This window comes from Ictalurus punctatus, chromosome 11 (assembly GCF_001660625.3).
Source record: "Ictalurus punctatus breed USDA103 chromosome 11, Coco_2.0, whole genome shotgun sequence".
Taxonomy (NCBI): Eukaryota; Metazoa; Chordata; class Actinopteri; order Siluriformes; family Ictaluridae; genus Ictalurus; species Ictalurus punctatus.
This window is the reverse complement of record NC_030426.2, coordinates 18,892,260-18,911,198: the sequence shown is the minus strand read 5'-3', so window position 1 is coordinate 18,911,198 and position 18,939 is coordinate 18,892,260. Positions and strand designations below refer to the sequence as shown.

The following is an 18,939-nucleotide window of genomic DNA, read 5'->3' as shown; positions in this document are numbered from 1 at the left end:
CTCACAATGCGCATTCAGTCCTCTTCAATTCAGGTGTGTCGAACATGAGTACAGATAAAAGCTCTCATTTACCCACGAACATCACTGTGAAAGACTTGGAATAACAATTTAACTCCACTAACCAACCTTTTTTGCAATTTCGCCATGTAGTTTTTCTAAAAAAAATAAATAAATAAAAAAAACTCTGCGAATTGCATCGCAAATTTTGAAAAAACATGAAGCAAAATCAAGCATTTTTGGCCGCAACAATCACACACACATACACACACACACACACACACACACACACACACCAAAAAAAAAACTATACGGACTGATTAACAATAGAAGCTTGCAGAAGAGTATGGTCAGTTACGTAGAAAACATGTACATATACAGCTGATACACTGCAAGAAACCATATCTTAGCAAGTGAAAATATCTTGAATATACTCAAATTTATTTAATATTTCCTATTACAGGATATCAAGAAAACAAATATAAGATTACTAAAAAAATATATTTCTAATAATAGACATTTTTACTAATTCCAAGCTTGAAGTAGTCTGTTGTATTGGCTGATCATTTTAAGCACTGATTTCTAGAGAGAAACAAATTTTATCTACCAATAGAACAAAAAACTGTAAAGCTTGAAAAGAATTTTTAAAATATCCAGAAATAGATTTAATAATCTTATATTTGATTAATTGTATCTTATAATAAGAAATACTAGATAATTCGAATTATATTCAAGATATTTTCACTTGCTTAGGTGTCATTTTTTACGGTGTACAGAGAGCTCTGATATTGGGGTGTGTGTGTGTGTGTGTGTGTGTGTGTGTGTGTGAATATATATATATATATATATATATATATATATATATATATATATATATATATATATATATATATATATATATATATATATATATATACACACACACACACATCTGATTGCTGTATGTAGATATATAGTAAATAATCATTGTTGGCCTTCACCTTTGAATGTGTGTCACAATCAAAATTATGATTGGTTTCTTCAGTGAATAACTTTTATTAACCATAATATTGATGAATTTTGATCCTTTTAATTCACAGTTTCCTCATTCATATGCTTTAACTGTTTGGTTGATTACATATCAAACAGCGGGGATCTATTTCTTAGTATGTTTAGCATTTGAACATATTATTACATTTTACATTACAGGCCTATAAGCTGGAAACAAAAATAAGATGTAATGGTGTATATTTTAATGGTAATGATGTAATGTGTATATTTTTAAAATACTACAGTATGTATTACCCCTCTGAAAGTATTGGAACAGCAAGGCCAATTCTGTTGTTTTCACTATATATTGAAGACATTTGGGTTTGAGATTAAGTATTATTAAATTTACTTTAAGACTCTCTGTTCCAATACTTTTGTTTGCCTAAAAATTGGGTGTTCTGCCATCCAAAGGTGCCATGTTTTAAGTTGTTTAACACATCTAGATGTAAATATCAGGAGATGAAAGCTGAATTTCTGATTTATCGTCTCATATAGTATTTATCTATTGATTTCAAACCCAAATGACTTCAGTGTGTAGTGAAAGCAATAGAATTGGCTTTGTTGTTCCAGTACTTTCGGAGGGGACTGCCATATAACGATGCAATGAAATGATTCTGTTCCTATATTACCTGAATAAATGTGATAAGTAATTAGAATTTCAGTATTGAACAAAATACAGTTTTATCGATTACCATCCAGCCCGAGAGAGAGAGAGAGTACATGTGTCTATATTTCATGGTTCATCAGCTTTATTCTGTGGAAGACCTCAGCGGTTGTGGGAGTATTCAGATCTATTCTGAGCTCATTAATTCGATTTTCTCCCAGGCTCACATCCTTCCGCTTGCTTTTATTTTCCCACTTTAAAATGTCTTCTCTCTCTCTCTGTAGATCGATGTATAGCAATCAACTGTCCGTTGTTGTATCCTTTTTATTTTTATTTAGAGAGGATTTTTTGTGCAGTTTGACATATAAAGACTAAAGGTTTAAGGTTTTGGAACGAAAGATTATAGAGTGCAATGTCATCGTATGACCTGCTGCATATGATGTAGCATAACTGACACCACACACACATCCCTACACACACATATGTTCTCATGCACGATGGTACTGGGCTTGTCTCCATGACACCTGAGAGAGCTGATTTCCTCATGCTAGCACTTTGTGTGTGTGTGTGTGTGTGTGTGTGTGTGTGTGTGTGTGTGTGTGTGTGTGTGTGTGTGTGGGTGGGTGGGTGCCTACATAAGTCTTAACTTGAGGATGTGGTTTTGGACTCCCACCGACATGCTGCAGTGTTCAGATAATGTACAATAGCGACTCATCAAGGCCTATTTAAATCCTCGTTAAATTGCTGCTATAACTATTCACATCTCAGATCACAGCTGCACACTGCATATGTGTGTGTGTGTGTGTGTGTGTGTGTGTGTGTGTGTGTGTGTGTGTGTGTGTGTGTGCATGCCTGTTTGTGTGCATGCATATTGATTACAGAGCAGCAAGTATACGTGTGTGTGGCACATGTTCATGCCCTAGCATGACTTATTGAGCCTGTCATAGTATAAGTGAATGCAATTGTGAAACAGCCGCTAGCAGAGGGTGCTGTGTTATGCAATCTCATCGTGTTAGTGAGCAAGCACACATAACAATGATTCAGCTCTTATGGGATAAAATAGCTATCTGTGTATAGAAGGATAATGTAGAAAGTGCAATGCTAACACTAGGGAGTCGAGGAATGGAACTGTGCTGCAGAGAAAGAGAGAATTTATTACTCATTCTGCTTCGAACATTCTCCATATATACTATATGGCCAAACGTATGTGGACATGCATCTGGGTCTTCCCCAAAATGTAGCCACAGAGTTGGAAGTCCATAATTGTATAGGATGTCTTTTGATGCTGTGGCATTAAAAGAAAAATTCCCTCACTCGAAATAAAACAGTCCAAACATGTTCCAGCATGACAATGCCACTGTGCACAAAGCAAGCTCTATGTAGACAAGGTTTGCCAAGGTTGGAGTGGAAGAACTCTGGTGGCATTCACAGAGCCCTGACCTCAACACCACTGAACACGAATGGGATGAACTGGAATGCCGATTGATCCCCGGGCCTCCTTGCGTAACATCGGTGCCTGACAACACTAACACTCTTGTGACTGAATGAATCCATCCGAATCCCTACAGCCACGATCCAAAATCTAGTGCAAAGCCTTCCCAGAAGAGTGGGACTAAATCTGGAATGTAATGTTCAAAAAGCACATATGAGTGTTATGGTCGAGTGTCCACAAACTTTTGGTCATATACATGGGCAATGGTGGTGGACATGCCATATATTTTTGGTCATACAATGGGCAGTGGTGGCTTAGCGGTTAAGGCTCTGGGTTACTGATCAGAAGGTCCAGCGTTCAAGCCCCAGCACTGCCAAGCTGCCACGGTTGGGCCCTTGAACAAGGCCCTTAACCCTCTCTGCTCCAGGGACGCTGCATCATGGCTGACCCTGCATTCTGACCCCAACTTCCTGACATACTGGGGTATGTGAAGAAAATAATTTCACTGTGCTGTAATGTATATATGACAAATAAATAAAGACATATTATTAAAATATTTTTTTGTATACTGTACCTATAACATACTTTAACCCCTCCATGAATGTATTTTCCAAAATGGTGTGGAGATATTTGTATTTAATTTTTAACCATGCCCTAGCTATCTTCCTGTGAAGCTCATGTCATGAAAGGAGCTAGTTTAAGAAATCAGTCAGTCTTGCTAACGTTGGTAGCTACGGTAGCTAAGTGCGAGTTCGTTGCATAGCTATTTGCTGTAGGGAATGACCGTAAACTGTGTATAGATGTCTTTTTCACAACTGTGTATAGATGTCAAAGGGAAATTTCAGCCACACATACTCAACCCAAGTGTTCTGTAAGAGAGACATAATTAAGCTCAGAATTTACAGATTGTCAAATGATTCATAACAGCAGCATTAAAGCTTGCTTTCACCTGACAGGAAGGATGTGTAAGAAGGGTCTAAATATGTGACACCAGTGAGGCCTGTGGATGCTGCACAACCCCAGACTGTGTGTTCGAGATAATAAATCATCACTTTGGTTTTGTTTTAATTGGTCTGCCAGGTTCAATTATACAAGGCTACAGACTGCTGCGTCAGTGGGAGTGGGCACTCAGCCATGAAGGAGTAACGTGTATGTACTTTTCCGCACCTGTCTTATCTCACCATATGCAAGATATAATTATCGTTAACCATTGCTAACAGCAGGAGAGGTTACATGGTGAACAATTGCATTTTCCTCAGTTGATACAATGCATATATTTTGCTCAGAGGCATAGCTCAGGTTTGACCCAATGACTTTATTGCTGTTGAAATCTAGCGTGGGACAAAATACTACATTTACATCCATGGGAATATCTGTGTTTATGGCCTGAGTAAGATCCCCATACAGTAGGACATAAAAGGCACACAACTAGGCAACATTTGTTTATTGTGTAGCAAGAAATTAAAAAAAATAAAATAAAATAAAACCCTAATTACTTTGCATATAATATATAATAAATAATATTACAAATGTCTACCTTTTATTCGTCATCAGACTTACAATACAGACTGACAATAAGCCTTAGTGGTTAGAAACATATACACTAATTAGAGGTGTATGTAATAACGTTAAATCTGCCGTGAGAAACCGTCTGTCAGTAGGTTTGTTTGTTTTCATTAGTTCTAGACATTCTGGCTAATAGCAGTGTTGTGACTAGCACACTCATCCATAAGGTTGCATGAAAAGCATCTAATGCCTGTCAATAGTCTCTCTGTCCCCAGGGATGCATTGGATAGAGATATGGTACTGACACTCAGAGATTTATTCTCCTCACACACGCGCGCGCACACACACACACATTCACGTATCCCATTACCATGGCGACAGGCTGGACCAGTGCGTCAGGGCAGCGGTGTGACTGTTACAGGGGTGGGGTTCATAAAAAAAAAAAAACACCAAAAAGGCACAATGCTGAAAAGGGATGAAAGTCCTTAAAATATATTTTTTATGGTATATGTAATCAATATTAAGACCGTGCTATAGATTTGTATAAATATTTGGCTATTTCAATGTCTTCAACTGGTGATCTTGACTGGCTAATGTCTGGCTGATGTCTGGGCTACTGTCTGGCTGCTGTCTGATTTCCTGTCTTGTTGTCTTCTACTCCACATGTCGACTCATGATCCAGATGTAAGAATGCTCTTTAATACCCCCCTCTACACTCAGCTCTGGTCCCCCACTACATCTGTCCAGCTGGGTTAAGGCTGAATTTCTCAACTCTCTCTCTCTCTCTATCTATCTATCTATATATCTATATATATATATATATATATATATATATATATATATATATATATATATATATATATATATAATGTGTGTGTGTGTATATATAATGTATATGTGTGTGTATATATATGTATATGTGTAAATATAATAGTCATCATCACAGGGCACAATCACACACACACCCATTCACATGCAAACTCTGTGTACACAGGGCAGAGGCAGGATTTGAACCCCCGACCCCAGAAATGCAAAGCAAACATGCTAACCACTAAGCCACCATTCCCCATTGTCCCACCCACTCGCTAGCTCTCTCCAACACACAACAGCTACCAACAGGGGTAGATGAAGGCACATACTTCCTTCAAGACACCTAAAGCCAGCCACCACATCTGTTCGAACTGCCGCTCATGCTACATCATAGAGCAGCTGAAGACACTCAGAGGAAAGAGCTATCTGCTCTCTTGAGAAGACCAAAATTGGCTTGTGTCACTCTGATTGACAGGAGAGAGTGTAATGACATCCCTCCCACCCATTAGAGCATGGCTAGTTTTGCTCTCTTGTAGTCCCGGCTATGAATAGCTGTGGCATATTTACTTGTACTAGAATTATGGTGAACTCTTGTGTAATCCATTATGACCATGAACATTTATGAGTGCAACAAGATGCCATTGAGGGCTTTAAAACATCTGCTTCTTTCTTTCTCATCCCAAGAAAGTGACGAGAGCAGGTTGCAGTCATATTTTGCCCCATGCTGGTATGTGGGGCATGCCGTTCCAAACCACCTTGCCCCTAGTGTCCTGAGGCCTCTGAGGAAAGCGGTTATGCCCACGCCACACATGGCCTCAGCCTTGCCAATTGCTGCCATCTGTCCCATCACGTTCTCAGTGTTCCTGATCATAGAGACAGAGTGAGAGGGAAAGAGGGAGCATTTGGTAGTGAGAAAAACAACACATGCAACACACATGTCTGTCGACCACCTATGCATGAAGTGAGATGAAAATGTAACAAAATTGATTAGGGTAAATCTATGAGGAATAATATTTGATACTATTTGGCAAAAAGTGGAGATTTTCTCAGTGATACTCTTTTGTGACCCAGAGTTGGCTCTGTACCAGTGACGTAACCTGAGTTACAGCATGTAAGCGTGCCGTTTGGATGCAAGTAATAAGTTGTTAGTCTTCACTTGTACTCATGTATCTATGATGTGAAAGTAGACTTGGAATTGATCTTTGGATTTGTCTTGAATTTGGGGGTGAAGATGACCTGAATTTAATGCGGGCATGAAAACTGCTGATTTTGTAATCTGACTTAGGCTTAGGATCTCCTAAATTGAGCCGTGATTGGGATTTGAGAACTCCTGACCTAAAACTTGTCTTGGACTTGAGAGGTACTGGCTTGAGACTCAATTGATTTTGGATGTGACTGACATGACTTGAGAACTGCTGATCTAAGGTCTGCTTTGGACATGAGAACTCTACTAGTGCTTGAGACCTGCTGACTTAAGAGCTAGCTAGGACTAAAGGGACTCCTGATTTGAGACTTGTCTTGAACTTGAGAACTCCTGACTTGGACTTGGACCTGACCAGCTTGGATTTGAGAAATTTTGACTTGGGCTTGAAAACTCCTGACTTAGGACTCTACTTAGACTTGAGCCTTAAAGTGATTTGACTAGAACACATACAGTACAGATCATTTTATTCATCTATTCTGTATCAAGCCCCGGTGACACTTGACTAAGTAGATGAGCACCAGTTTCTGCTGGGTACACAGTTAGCAGTTTGGGCCAATTTCATCCAGATATTATCCCCTCTCACTTCTCTTTGTGGACTATAACTCAAGCTTGAGAATGTATGGGGAATTAACTGGGATCTAACATAGCTCCTCTGCCAGCCAAGCCATAAAACCACAAAGAGCTTAGAGTGGCTATTGCTAAGGCCCTATTACTTATGGCAAAGCTATCTATTTCCCTCTCTCTCCCTCTGGAAGTTATGAGCTTTCAATTAATGGACACTTCTGGTGCCATCCAGAAATTACCAGCTCTTTTTATCACATAAGGAGCTTCAGGGCCCAATTGACTTTTCAGCAGCCCAGCAGCTGGCGTGATTGCATCAGCTCCAAATGGGTCAGCTGTAAACTCAAGTGAGATTGTTTTTTTTTTTTTTTTCCCCCCTCAGTTTGACGATATAATGGTGCTGACAAGTGACTGTCTCTAAGCACCCAGCCTCAATTTAAAGACGACAGGCTCTCTGCGCCACCAAAGTGGAATGTTTCCTATTTTTAATTTAGGGGAGTGTTTTTAAATATTTCATTCATACTTTGCAGCCTATTATGAAGGGCACTCGGTCCACTCAAATCCAGAGTGAAATCGTGCCTAATCTAGATATCATTAGAGTGAGTACTTCAGTGTAAAATCTAAATATTGAATGATGGAAATCTATAGCTAAGAGTAATACCAGTAGTGAATACATCCAATCTCACTATGCACACACACACAATTAGCTAAACTTCTTACCAGTGATTAGTACTGTGAGTTCTGGCAGGGTTAGGCTTCTCAGATAGTCTATGTACAACATTGTGTGGTCACATTTTGCAAAATGGGAATTATTTTATATAACAGCGTGGAAGGTTTGAGTTAAGGTGTTTTGCGGCCAAGGTGGACTTGATCAGAGTGGCATTAATGTCTTATAGTTCAAAGAGGTCCAGGCAGAGAAACCAGATTGAGCGCAACAGTTACGGATCAGGTTCAGTGGGCATCTTTGGGCAGGGAAAATCATTCAACTCTCTTGAAATGTAACCCTCCAGGACAGGACTTGGGCAGCCCTGATTTAAAGAAAATCACACTTTTGTTCAAGTACAATCCCTGAAAAGGATGTATCCTTTTCTGCCTTTAATAATTGATACTGCAAGTGTCCTATTTTACTTTCCCCATGGCAGCTGTTTCAGTGTGAACACTTCACAATTTTGGGACTTTAAAGCTGATCAAGGAGAAACTCAATCTTTGCAAAACTCCCCCCCCCCCCCCAATCCCCCCCCCCAAACACAGACTCTGCACGATTTCAGCACAGAGAAAATATTTCAGGCCTTGACAATGACAGATCGTCAAATTGTCTGTTTTCAGCATTGTGAGTTTAGTTTCTATGGAGCGGTGTTTAGATATTTCAGTTCATTTAGAATGCCAAGCTCCAGGAGACGAGACCCACACAAAGGGAGGTAAACACAGGCTCTTGGTAACAATGCTGCAGGTAAACTGAACCCTCACACAAACACCCCCCAGATTAAAGACTCACGTCACCATTGAGGTCCTTTAGAGGACCGGGTGCAGGGTCATGTGGGTGAGTTTGCATTGTGTTGCTTGGGTCATGCTGGCTTTTCTGAATGGACTGCTATTGTACGGAAAGGTTGAGGGTTTCTTTTGATTTTTCCAATGTCCATGTAATTTTTTGCCAACGTTGTGTTTTTTTTTTTTTTTTTTGACTGGATGTAAGCATTTGCAGAGCTGATTCTTCACTTATACACAGTATAAAGCCCTATTTCTTAGAGTAGTGACGACTGCAGTTCAGTTCACAAATTATTGAAGTATGCAAAAGGGACCGGCTTGGTGTAAACTCCACATTTTTCAATATTTTCCTCACATGCATTGTAATGCTTTTTATATTATTAGCATTGAATGTAGAATTTTACTGCTAAAATGGACCCTCTATATGCACTATACACATGCAGGTGATATTTCCTAAGAGTGTATTTGTCATTTATTAGACACACACAGGTAGTATTGTACTTCCTGTATGTATAAGAAACTATAATATCTTCTGGTTGCAGCCGTTGATGGCGTCCTTTTTCTGCCCTGTCTAGGTATTTAATATATTTCTGCCCCTAGCCAGTTCATGTATTTCATTAATTTTCTGCCTCTATCCAGTTCAGGGAATTCATGCATTTTCTACCCCTGGCCAGTTCAGGTATTTCATACATTTTCTGTCCCTAGCCAGTTCAGGTAATTCATAAATTTCTGCCCCTAGCCAGTTCAGGTATTTCATGTGTTCCAGCTCAAGCACACCTGGTGCAACTAATGAAGCCCTTGATTAGTTCCATCAGGTGTGCTTGAGACAACACCTGTTTTTTTTTTAATTTCGAGACTGGAGAATTCATTAAGTTGAGTTTGGGGAAACCACTTGAAGCATTCGTCGTGTTGAAATATTTCAGTTGCTTTTGTTTGATTTGTTCAACACCTTGCTGAAGGATAAAAAAAAAATCCAGATGCATCTCCAATTTAAGACTAGGTTCAAGGAGGAGGGAGAGACAGACAGAGAGAGAGCGAGAGAGATGTATATCAGTCATCTGATACCCTACAGTTATGCCAGCTAAGGAGTTCTTTGTTATTTTGCTTGCGTCATATACTCATTGCATTGCAATAGACTCTTTATTGCACAGGCTTGTGAACAAACATGCTGAGCTTATGTCTTCACTATTTGGAGTGCAAGAGTTTTTTTTTTTTTTTTTTTTTTAAATCAATAACTCTATTGCTTGCTTGCATTCTTTTGTGCACATTATCTGTACTCGTTTTGGCCATTAGCGTGTGTGTGAGAGACAATGCCAGGCTGCCCCTTTTGACCTAGCCAATTATTGTGACTGAAACAGAGGAACCCCATCTGTCTTTGTCTGTCTGGTTACACACACACACACACACACACACACACACACACACACACACACACACACACACACACACACGCACACACACACACATACGCACACAGCTGCCCTTGTGACAGCATTGTGGTGCATACAGATGTAAATATAGATCCCTCTTGGGCAATTATCTAATATCTCTAATATGCTTTGTTATCATCGTATCACTTAAAGTCAAGGTTGTAAATTCTGTACAGCCTCTTTATATGTGAGGTGTTTCTCAAGATGTTTCTCACATATACATACACACACACCCATGTCATACATTAAGCACAATAAGGCTTCAGAGAATTTTACTCTCCATCAAACACCAGGAATCCAGGGGTGCAAACTTGGTTGCTATGGAAACAGGCAGGGCGTTAAAGGGATTCGATTTCCAGGAGAGGCGTGACAGGTTGCTTGTGCGTGCATGTGCGTATGTGTGTGTGTATGACTGCATTTGCATGCCTGTAATCGCATGCAAGTGGCTACGAAAGCAATGATTCAGTACACGATGGAAATGAGGTGACAGCAGATAGTCTTTCAGAATGGAAGAAAGATTTGTTTAGTTAAAATAAAGTGGAATTAATCAATAATAAAACTAGATTTCTTACAAGTTTGTTTGTAACTGTAAGTAGTGAAATAAGGCTGTATGCATTTCTCATACCAAAGTGTTTCAGAAATTAAAACAAAATCTAAGATAAAATAAAAACAACCTGAGTAAACCCCAAAATACAGTTTTTAAATGATAGTTATTTATTGAATCAAAAAAGTTATCCAGTACCAACTGGGCCTGTGTGAAAATGTATTTGCCCCCATAATTACCAATTCCCCAAATCTATGAAACTGCATTCATAATAGGGTTCAGCTGGACTAGACACAACCAGGCCCGCTTACTGCAAACCCTGTTCAATCAAATCAACACTTAACTGCAAAATCTGCATGGTGGGTTTCAAAATGTCTCTTAACTGTCCATTGTTTTAAAAGAGGCAATACGTTCTGTGCAAATCAGACACAGCTGTCCACCAGAGCTTTCAATGCAAGCATATGTTTCAGTCCAGTCACTACAGATACACCAAATTCCTTATCACCATCTCCAAAAACTAGCTAGGTAGCTGCTTAAATCTGAGAGCGAGTGGTTACCATAGAAACGTAAGCGGTTTGCCATTGATTGGTGTCGTGACACGTGTAACTTTTTAAATATATTATTGCAGACTGACTTTTCATTAACTGTGGAAGGCTGAACAACAAAGAAATTGTAACTGACTTTGCATTTTCCTGCCGGAAACTTATCTTTGGTTATGTGTTTTTAATGATGATCTGTTGGTGAAGGTTGAGACACCTGGAGAGCCACGTGATTTTTCTCAAAGAACCACATGTGGCTCGCGAGCCATAGATTCCCGACCACTGATATATGGCATGCAAGCATCCGTTTAAATGGCTGCTTCACTAGGACTTTGAAATTCAGCGAAGAAAATAATGTATTCTAAAGCTAAAATAGACTGCTTTATTAAATACTTTAATGGAATGAAACCCCTCGGAGCCACTTCGATCTTTCAGCATTGCAGAATTCTGCCCAGCTCTCATTCATGACAGTAAGATAAGCCATGCTACGATAATTAACATGTCAGTGAGGTTAATGATGAGGTTTGAGTGTAACAGCAAATGTGTTTGTGTTTGACAGTAATTACATTTAACCAAAAAGCCTTAGCAGCTTTTGAAGGTCATTTTCAGTGCCTTAAGTATATAACCCCCTTGTACATTTCCACACTTTGTATTGATACAACCTGGAACCGAAATGGACTTACGTAAGTAGGATTACAGTTGTGCCCAAAACTTTTGAACAGTATGATCGGTGTAAATTGTTATTATTTTGTCTTCTGGGAGAAATGTAAATATCTTATTTAGCTTCTGAAGGAAGCTAAATAACGCTAAAGAAGTTCTTTTCCCATCTTCTAAATGAAAAAATAAGGTCTTTAAACAACATAAGAACAATTTACACCGATCATCCTGTTCAAAAGTTTACATCTCCCTGGCTCTTAATGGTCAAAATAAGGGGTAAGCAAAGAATGTGCAGGACCTAGAGGATTTTTCTGAAGAAAAGTGGGCAGTTTAACTCAACAACTATCACAAAACATAAAAGCAGTCGTGGATCATCCAGGTAACGACACACAGTATTAAGAATCAAGGGTATGTAAACTTTGAATGGGGTCATTTTTTCTAAATTCAGCTATTATCTTGTCTTGTGGACTATATGTATATACATATCTGTTATGTGAAATAGCTTATTCAGGACAGGACTAAATAAAAAATAACATGGGATTTTTATGATCCCTTTTATTTTGTTAAAAGTATTAAGATTTTCCAGATTCTGCATATATATATATATATATATATATATATATATATATATATATATATATATATATATATATATATATATATATATATAAAATTAAATACACACACAGAAATATATATGTGTGTGTATTTGATTTTTTTACTGTGGGGTGGGGGTTGGGTCAGGGGCTGGACGGAGCTGTACAGTTTGTAAAAATGTTTATTTACGTTGTAAAATTACCTAGAAATAAAATATATAAAAGTTTAAATCACGTAACCATTCACCCCTGTCGCTACGAAACTCCTAAATTAGTTCTGGTGCAATCTGTACTGTAGCATCAGAAGTCATATAATTAGCTGAATGTACTCGTCCTGTGTGCAATTAAATTGTCGTGTGATCTCTATAGAAATACGCCTGCTCCCGGAAGGCCCCAGAGTTTGTTAGAGAACAAACCTAAATAATGTGTTTTAAAACTTGGACTGGTTTTGATAGCTCCTTGGTCTTTTTGATGCTGTTTGATTAGATATGTGGAAAAGTTCAAGGGGGTTGAATACTTACGCAAGGCACATCATGTATTAGCAAACCCAGACTTACAACCTTTGCTCTAAAGACTAATTTAATATTGAATTAGTTAGAAATACCTGTATTTTCCCATAATGCATGTTGTTTAACTGTATTTTACTTTAGTGCATTTAGGGTAAATGAATAGAAAACACAACAAATGTTTAGTTACAGGAATTAGGAACGGCATCCACAACATTTTTGATTTCAGTAAGAAGTGGATGAGTAGAGACGTCAAAATTCTTTTCCCATCTTCAAATAGTTTTGCGTTACCTATTGAAAATACTTCGCTGCATATGACTAATTTGTATTTCTTATGTGAACGTCCAAAACATTTAACGAAATTAGCCAGTGCCTGTGACTCTATAGTAACAGTTTTCAGGTTTTCCACTTATATATATTATCAGATGAGTTGTCTCGCTCATCTGATAAGTTGCTGATTTTTCTGTTCTAACTTTATTCAAAAGGAGCTAGCTAGTTAACTCCCACCTTTTAAGCTAATGGTAGATGGTAGCAGCTTCTAGTGTGAAAATAAAAGGTGTGTTTGTGTGTGTTTTCTCTGTTGGATTTTGGTTAAAGTCTTGTCGTTTAAAAGCAAATTAAATATAATATTTTTGTGTAAATACGTACTTTTCAAATACGTACTGTTACGTAATACGTAAAGTTGTACATTTTACAGTAAATTGAACTAAATGGCAGACGGTGCCAGTAAATAACAATTTTTACAGTAATGGTTACACTGCATATTTTCCCATTACAGTATTTTACAGGAAACTGTGCTGACGTTATTTTATTCGAAAATGTACAGTTAATATTTTAATAGCTAGTGACTGAAGAAACCCTTACATACAGCTATTTTAAGCCAACTCGTTCCTTGCAGTTTCATTTTCGAATGCCAGCTCTTTTGCATATGCCTGTTTAAAGATGTATGCAAACATATTCACTTTGCATTGAAAAGTCAGTAGACGCAGTTTACACACGGATCTGTGAAGTTATGTTGAGATTTTAATCTAGCTAAAGAGAAAAGCTGAGCGATTCATCGAAGAATCAAAAGCTGCCTCTTCAACAAACATTAATGTTTGAAAAATGATTTAATTGCTTGTGATATATATATTTTTTTAAATCTATGGGACACTTATCATTACAGAATTCTTTCCTAATGTAGATCATGATAATAATCCTTACACAGAAAGAAGTGTTATCCTTTTTTTATTTAATACTTGAAATTGGGAAGTCAGCTTCTTGGCGAGACCACGTGTTGCTCGAGCACGACCGTGCCTGCGTCATCACTGAGTCAGTTTGATGCCCTGTAAAGGCTCATATGATTACGAAAATCCAATCACGTTGACTTGCAGCACACAATGAATTAAACATGAAGCTAACCGAAAGAGACGGTGCAGTGAGGACACAGCGATGGTTCTGCTCTAATAGCAAAGAGCCTGTGTATGGCATTGAGGAAAAAACCTAAAAAAAAAAAAAAAAACCCCAACGACTTCCTTTTTGTATCATCCTGCGTGAGCAGATCCAGAACAGCATCTGTCACGCAGTCGGTGAAGTAGTGTGAAACACAGCCTCTTCCTAGAAAATGTTTCCTGTCTTAAAGCATGTATTGTCAAATAATTTGTTCAGTCTCTGTGCTGTTTATATCATGAGATTTAATTCTTCACACCTTTTTGTTATGTAAGTCTTTACTGAATATTTAGACTAAGTGTCACATTATAACGGCTTGTGTAAGTATTCACTTTTTGAACTTGTCCATTTGGTAGTGTTACAATTTGGAACTGAAACGCACTTAATTAAGACTGTGTCGTAAATCTCCCATAATATTGACGTGGGAAGCAATATAGCTTGTAAAATGTTTGATTGTATCTGTTTCTGTGAAGCCTCTAAATCAGTTCTGGTGGAACCATTTGTCACCAGTCACACAATTTGTTGAATGCAGACTATCTGTGTGCAATTAAAGTGCTGCGTGATCTCGATATAAATACACCTGTACGTGGAAGTCCTCAGAGTTTGTTACATAAACAAACACTATGATGAAAACCAAGGAGCTATCCAAAAAAAAAAGGTTCTGGAAAAGTATAAATCAGGGTTCAAGGGGGGTGAATACTTATAATGAGTCTTTGTTGATCACATGTACATTACAGCACAGTGGAATTCTTTTCTTCGCATACCCCAGCATGTCAGGAAGTTGGGGTCAGAGCACAGGGTCAGCCATGATACAGTGCCCCTGGAGCAGAGAGGGTTAAGGGCCCAACCGTGGCAGCTTGGCAGTGCTGGGGCTTGAACCCCTGACCTTCCGATCAGTAACCCAGAGCCTTAACCATCAAGCCACCACTGCCCCTTATGCAAGTATTACAGAGTATTACACATTCAATAGGTTGGGTAATTAAAAAAAAAAAGAAGCTATATGTATTACTGGACAAATTCCTGAATGAATTTTTACTTATGAAGGGATAGAGAATGGATACGCAATGTTGTAAACAGCACTAAAGCCACAGTGATGCATAATCTTATGCCCTGATGCACTTGTGCTGTTGTGTCTTGTTTATTTTATCCTACCAATTATTTGGCCAGTTCACAATGGCCCGGCTTGGAGTTTATTTACTCAGGATTGGACATCCTCATCGTTGTGGATTATCCGAATGACTACAGCAAAGGTTTATAGCAGTGACTGTGAGCATCTATAACACTGGCATACAATTCCTGCCAGGTGGGAGAGCAGCCCGATGATACACAACCCCGTCAAGAGAAAGAAGCATGACGCTGTAACCGGAGCCAGTTTAGCCTTTCAGCGACATGCAAGAGAGAGTAGGATATGTTTGAGCATTTAGAAGTTCCCTGCATGATGATTGGTGCCTGCACTTAGGAGCTGAACGTGATGGCTCTGGCTTTGCCGGAGGACAAAAAGGCTTCGTTGAATGTGAGCACGTTTTCATACCGTCGCCATTCCTGGGTCTGGTGAGTGTTACGCTGCTGCTGGGAGGGTGGCTAGTGTCCAGCAGCTTTTTCAACACGCAACACAACCAAATTGCATTTTCTATGTATTGGACAGGCTTTCTGTGTTTGTATATGCATGTATACACAAATGGGTGACAAATTACATGGAAAAAAAAAACATAAACTATCTTAGCAAGGTGTTGGTTCACCATGAGCCCCGAGAACAGCTTCTAGGCACTTTGGCATTGATTATACGAGCATCTGGAACTGTAATGGAGATGATGAACCCCATTCACATTGAATGCCATAGCACGTGATTTACATCATTTTCGAATTTCATCATCAAGCCATTCAGTGAGCTCTTCTGCCCTCTTGATGGGGGTGGGGTCATCCTGGAAGAGACCACTCGTATCAGAAGAGAAATGTTTCATTATATGGTAAAGGTGAGCAGTCAGAAGAACTTTGTATTGATTTGCAGTGATGCTTCTGTCTGTTTTTTCCTTTAATTTGTCACCATCTGTATGTATGTATGTATGTATGTATGTATGCTTTATACCAGGTAAAACAAAATGGTCAAATAATGTATGAAATAATATTAATTCAAAATAAAACATTTTCCTTGTCTTTCTCTACCTCCAACATCCTTGCTATTCTCTGAGCACCATTTGGCTCCTCTCACTTGTAATATTCTTCTCGAAGTATGTTATAATTGTTCCAGATGTCATACAGTACATTCTTCAAATTAGGACAAACACAGAGAGAGACAAAGCAAAACTTTTTGTTGTTATATAAATGTAAATGTTCATTTTGGCTTTCTACTTTGAGAGATAAATTATGGAATAGAACCACATTATCAGAAACTTAGGGGATGCAAACTTTTGCACCAAACTGTATATAGGTATATGCATGAGGCTGTTTGTGTGTGTGTGTGTGTGTGTGTGTGTGTGTGTGTGTGCGTGCACGCACTTATGTACACTTATTTGTACAAGCTGTGCCCTTTACACTGATTAGACATGCTGTGGCAGGCTAAGAATGGGTCTGTAATTTTGTGTGCCTCCAGAGGATCATTCATGCTGAGGGCATTTCACTGGGCAGGAGGCTCTATAATAAAGGGCACAGCTAAATGTTCCTTTATTAGCTTGTGGCCACCGCAGGGCATCTCATATTGCAAAAGGTCTACAGGGGCTATGTTCTTGCATAGAGAGAATTAGAATTAAACTTAATCTGAGGTCCCGTGTTGCTTATTCACACACACACACACACACACACACACACACACACACACACACACACACACACACACACACACAAGCACACAAATAGTGAAATAATGGGTATGATTATGTGAAAAGAAAACCAACTTCATCATCATGTATTAGACTTCATAAGCCACATTACAGTCATCCTTCCTCTAAACACACATGTAGACATAGAAAACCTGTACATGATCGGACACTGATGAATACTTCTGATTATGTATTCTGTTGTTACTTTCTGTTGTACAGACATGTCCTTCATAGATCTAACAGATACTGAACACTGACTGTAATAAGACAGCTGGTGTGTCACCACATCAGATCATCTTACAGATTGCATTGTGTCATGGTTATGGGATATCTCAAAGACCACAGTGTGTTAAAGTCTACTACTAATGTGTCTGATACTACAGAGCTGTCTGATACTACAGAGCTGTCTGATAGTATACAGCTGTCTGTTACTGCAGAGCTGTCTGATACTACAGAGCTGTCTGATTCTGCAGTGCTGCCTGTTACTATAGAGCTGTCTGATACTATAGAGTCGTCTGATTCTGCAGAGCTGTCTGTTACTATAGAGCCGTCTGATTCTGCAGAGCTGTCTGTTACTATAGAGCCGTCTGATTCTGCAGAGCTGTCTGTTACTATAGAGCCGTCTGATTCTGCACAGCTGTCTGTTACTATAGAGCCGTCTGATTCTGCAGAGCTGTCTGTTACTATAGAGCTCTCTGATTCTGCAGAGCTGTCTGTTACTATAGAGCTCTCTGATTCTACAGAGCTGTCTGTTACTATAGAGCTCTCTGATTCTGCAGAGCTGTCTGTTACTATAGAGCTCTCTGATTCTGCAGAGCTGTCTGTTACTATAGAGCTCTCTGATTCTGCAGAGCTGTCTGTTACTATAGAGCTGTCTGATTCTGCAGAGCTGTCTGTTACTATAGAGCTGTCTGTTACTGTAGAGTTCTCTGTTACTACAGAGCTGTCTGTTACTACAGAGCCATCTGATTCTGCAGAGCTGTCTGTTACTATAGAGCCGTCTGATTCTGCAGAGCTGTCTGTTACTATAGAGCCGTCTGATTCTGCAGAGCTGTCTGTTACTATAGAGCTGTCTGATTCTGCAGAGCTGTCTGTTACTATAGAGCTGTCTGTTACTGTAGAGTTCTCTGTTACTACAGAGCTGTCTGTTACTACAGAGCTGTCTGATTCTGCAGAGCTGTCTGTTACTATAGAGCCATCTGATTCTGCAGAGCTGTCTGTTACTATAGAGCTCTCTGATTCTGCACAGCTGTCTGTTACTATAGAGCTGTCTGATTCTGCAGAGCTGTCTGTTACTACAGAGCTGTCTGTTACTGTAGAGTTCTCTGTTACTACAGAGCTGTCTGTTACTACAGAGCTGTCTGATTCTGCAGAGCTGTCTGTTACTATAGAGCTCTCTGATTCTACAGAGCTGTCTGTTACTATAGAGCTATCTGTTACTATAAAGCTGTCTGTTACTATAGAGCTCTCTGATACTACAGAGCTCTCTGATACTACAGAGGTGTCTAAAACTACAAAGTACAGAACTGTCCGATCAATGTGTTTCTAATTAAACAAGCTCAATCCTCCCCATCATTTCTTTTTTGCATTGAGATCATTTATTGTCTCGAGCCGAAAACTCTGGCTTTTCTCACTGTGAAATCACGGTCAGTGTAGGGTCAACAAATGTAGCCTGAATTTCTTTTGAGACTACTTGTCTCCTTGGGCAAGGCCTTCCTCCTATTCTTTTTCATCCTTTACCTCTACCTCTATCTCTACATCTAAACTCTCCTCTTCCTTCATTCTTCTCCATTGT

The 18,939-nt window shown here is 39.0% G+C and overlaps 1 protein-coding gene across 4 annotated transcripts in view; it reads left to right on the top strand.

Annotated features, from left to right (window-relative positions):
* pde4ba (phosphodiesterase 4B, cAMP-specific a) overlaps positions 1-18,939 on the top strand; it is a 177,191-nt gene that overhangs the window by 81,012 nt on the left and 77,240 nt on the right. The window contains exon 1 of one of the 4 annotated variants that reach the window (XM_017479949.3): positions 15,785-15,879. The exons of the other annotated variants lie outside the window; for them this stretch is intronic. Coding sequence (XP_017335438.1) covers positions 15,800-15,879 — 80 coding nt within the window. The 5' untranslated portion in view covers positions 15,785-15,799. Of the gene's footprint in view, positions 1-15,784; positions 15,880-18,939 lie in introns of those variants that run through there. 4 annotated transcript variants of the gene reach the window in all.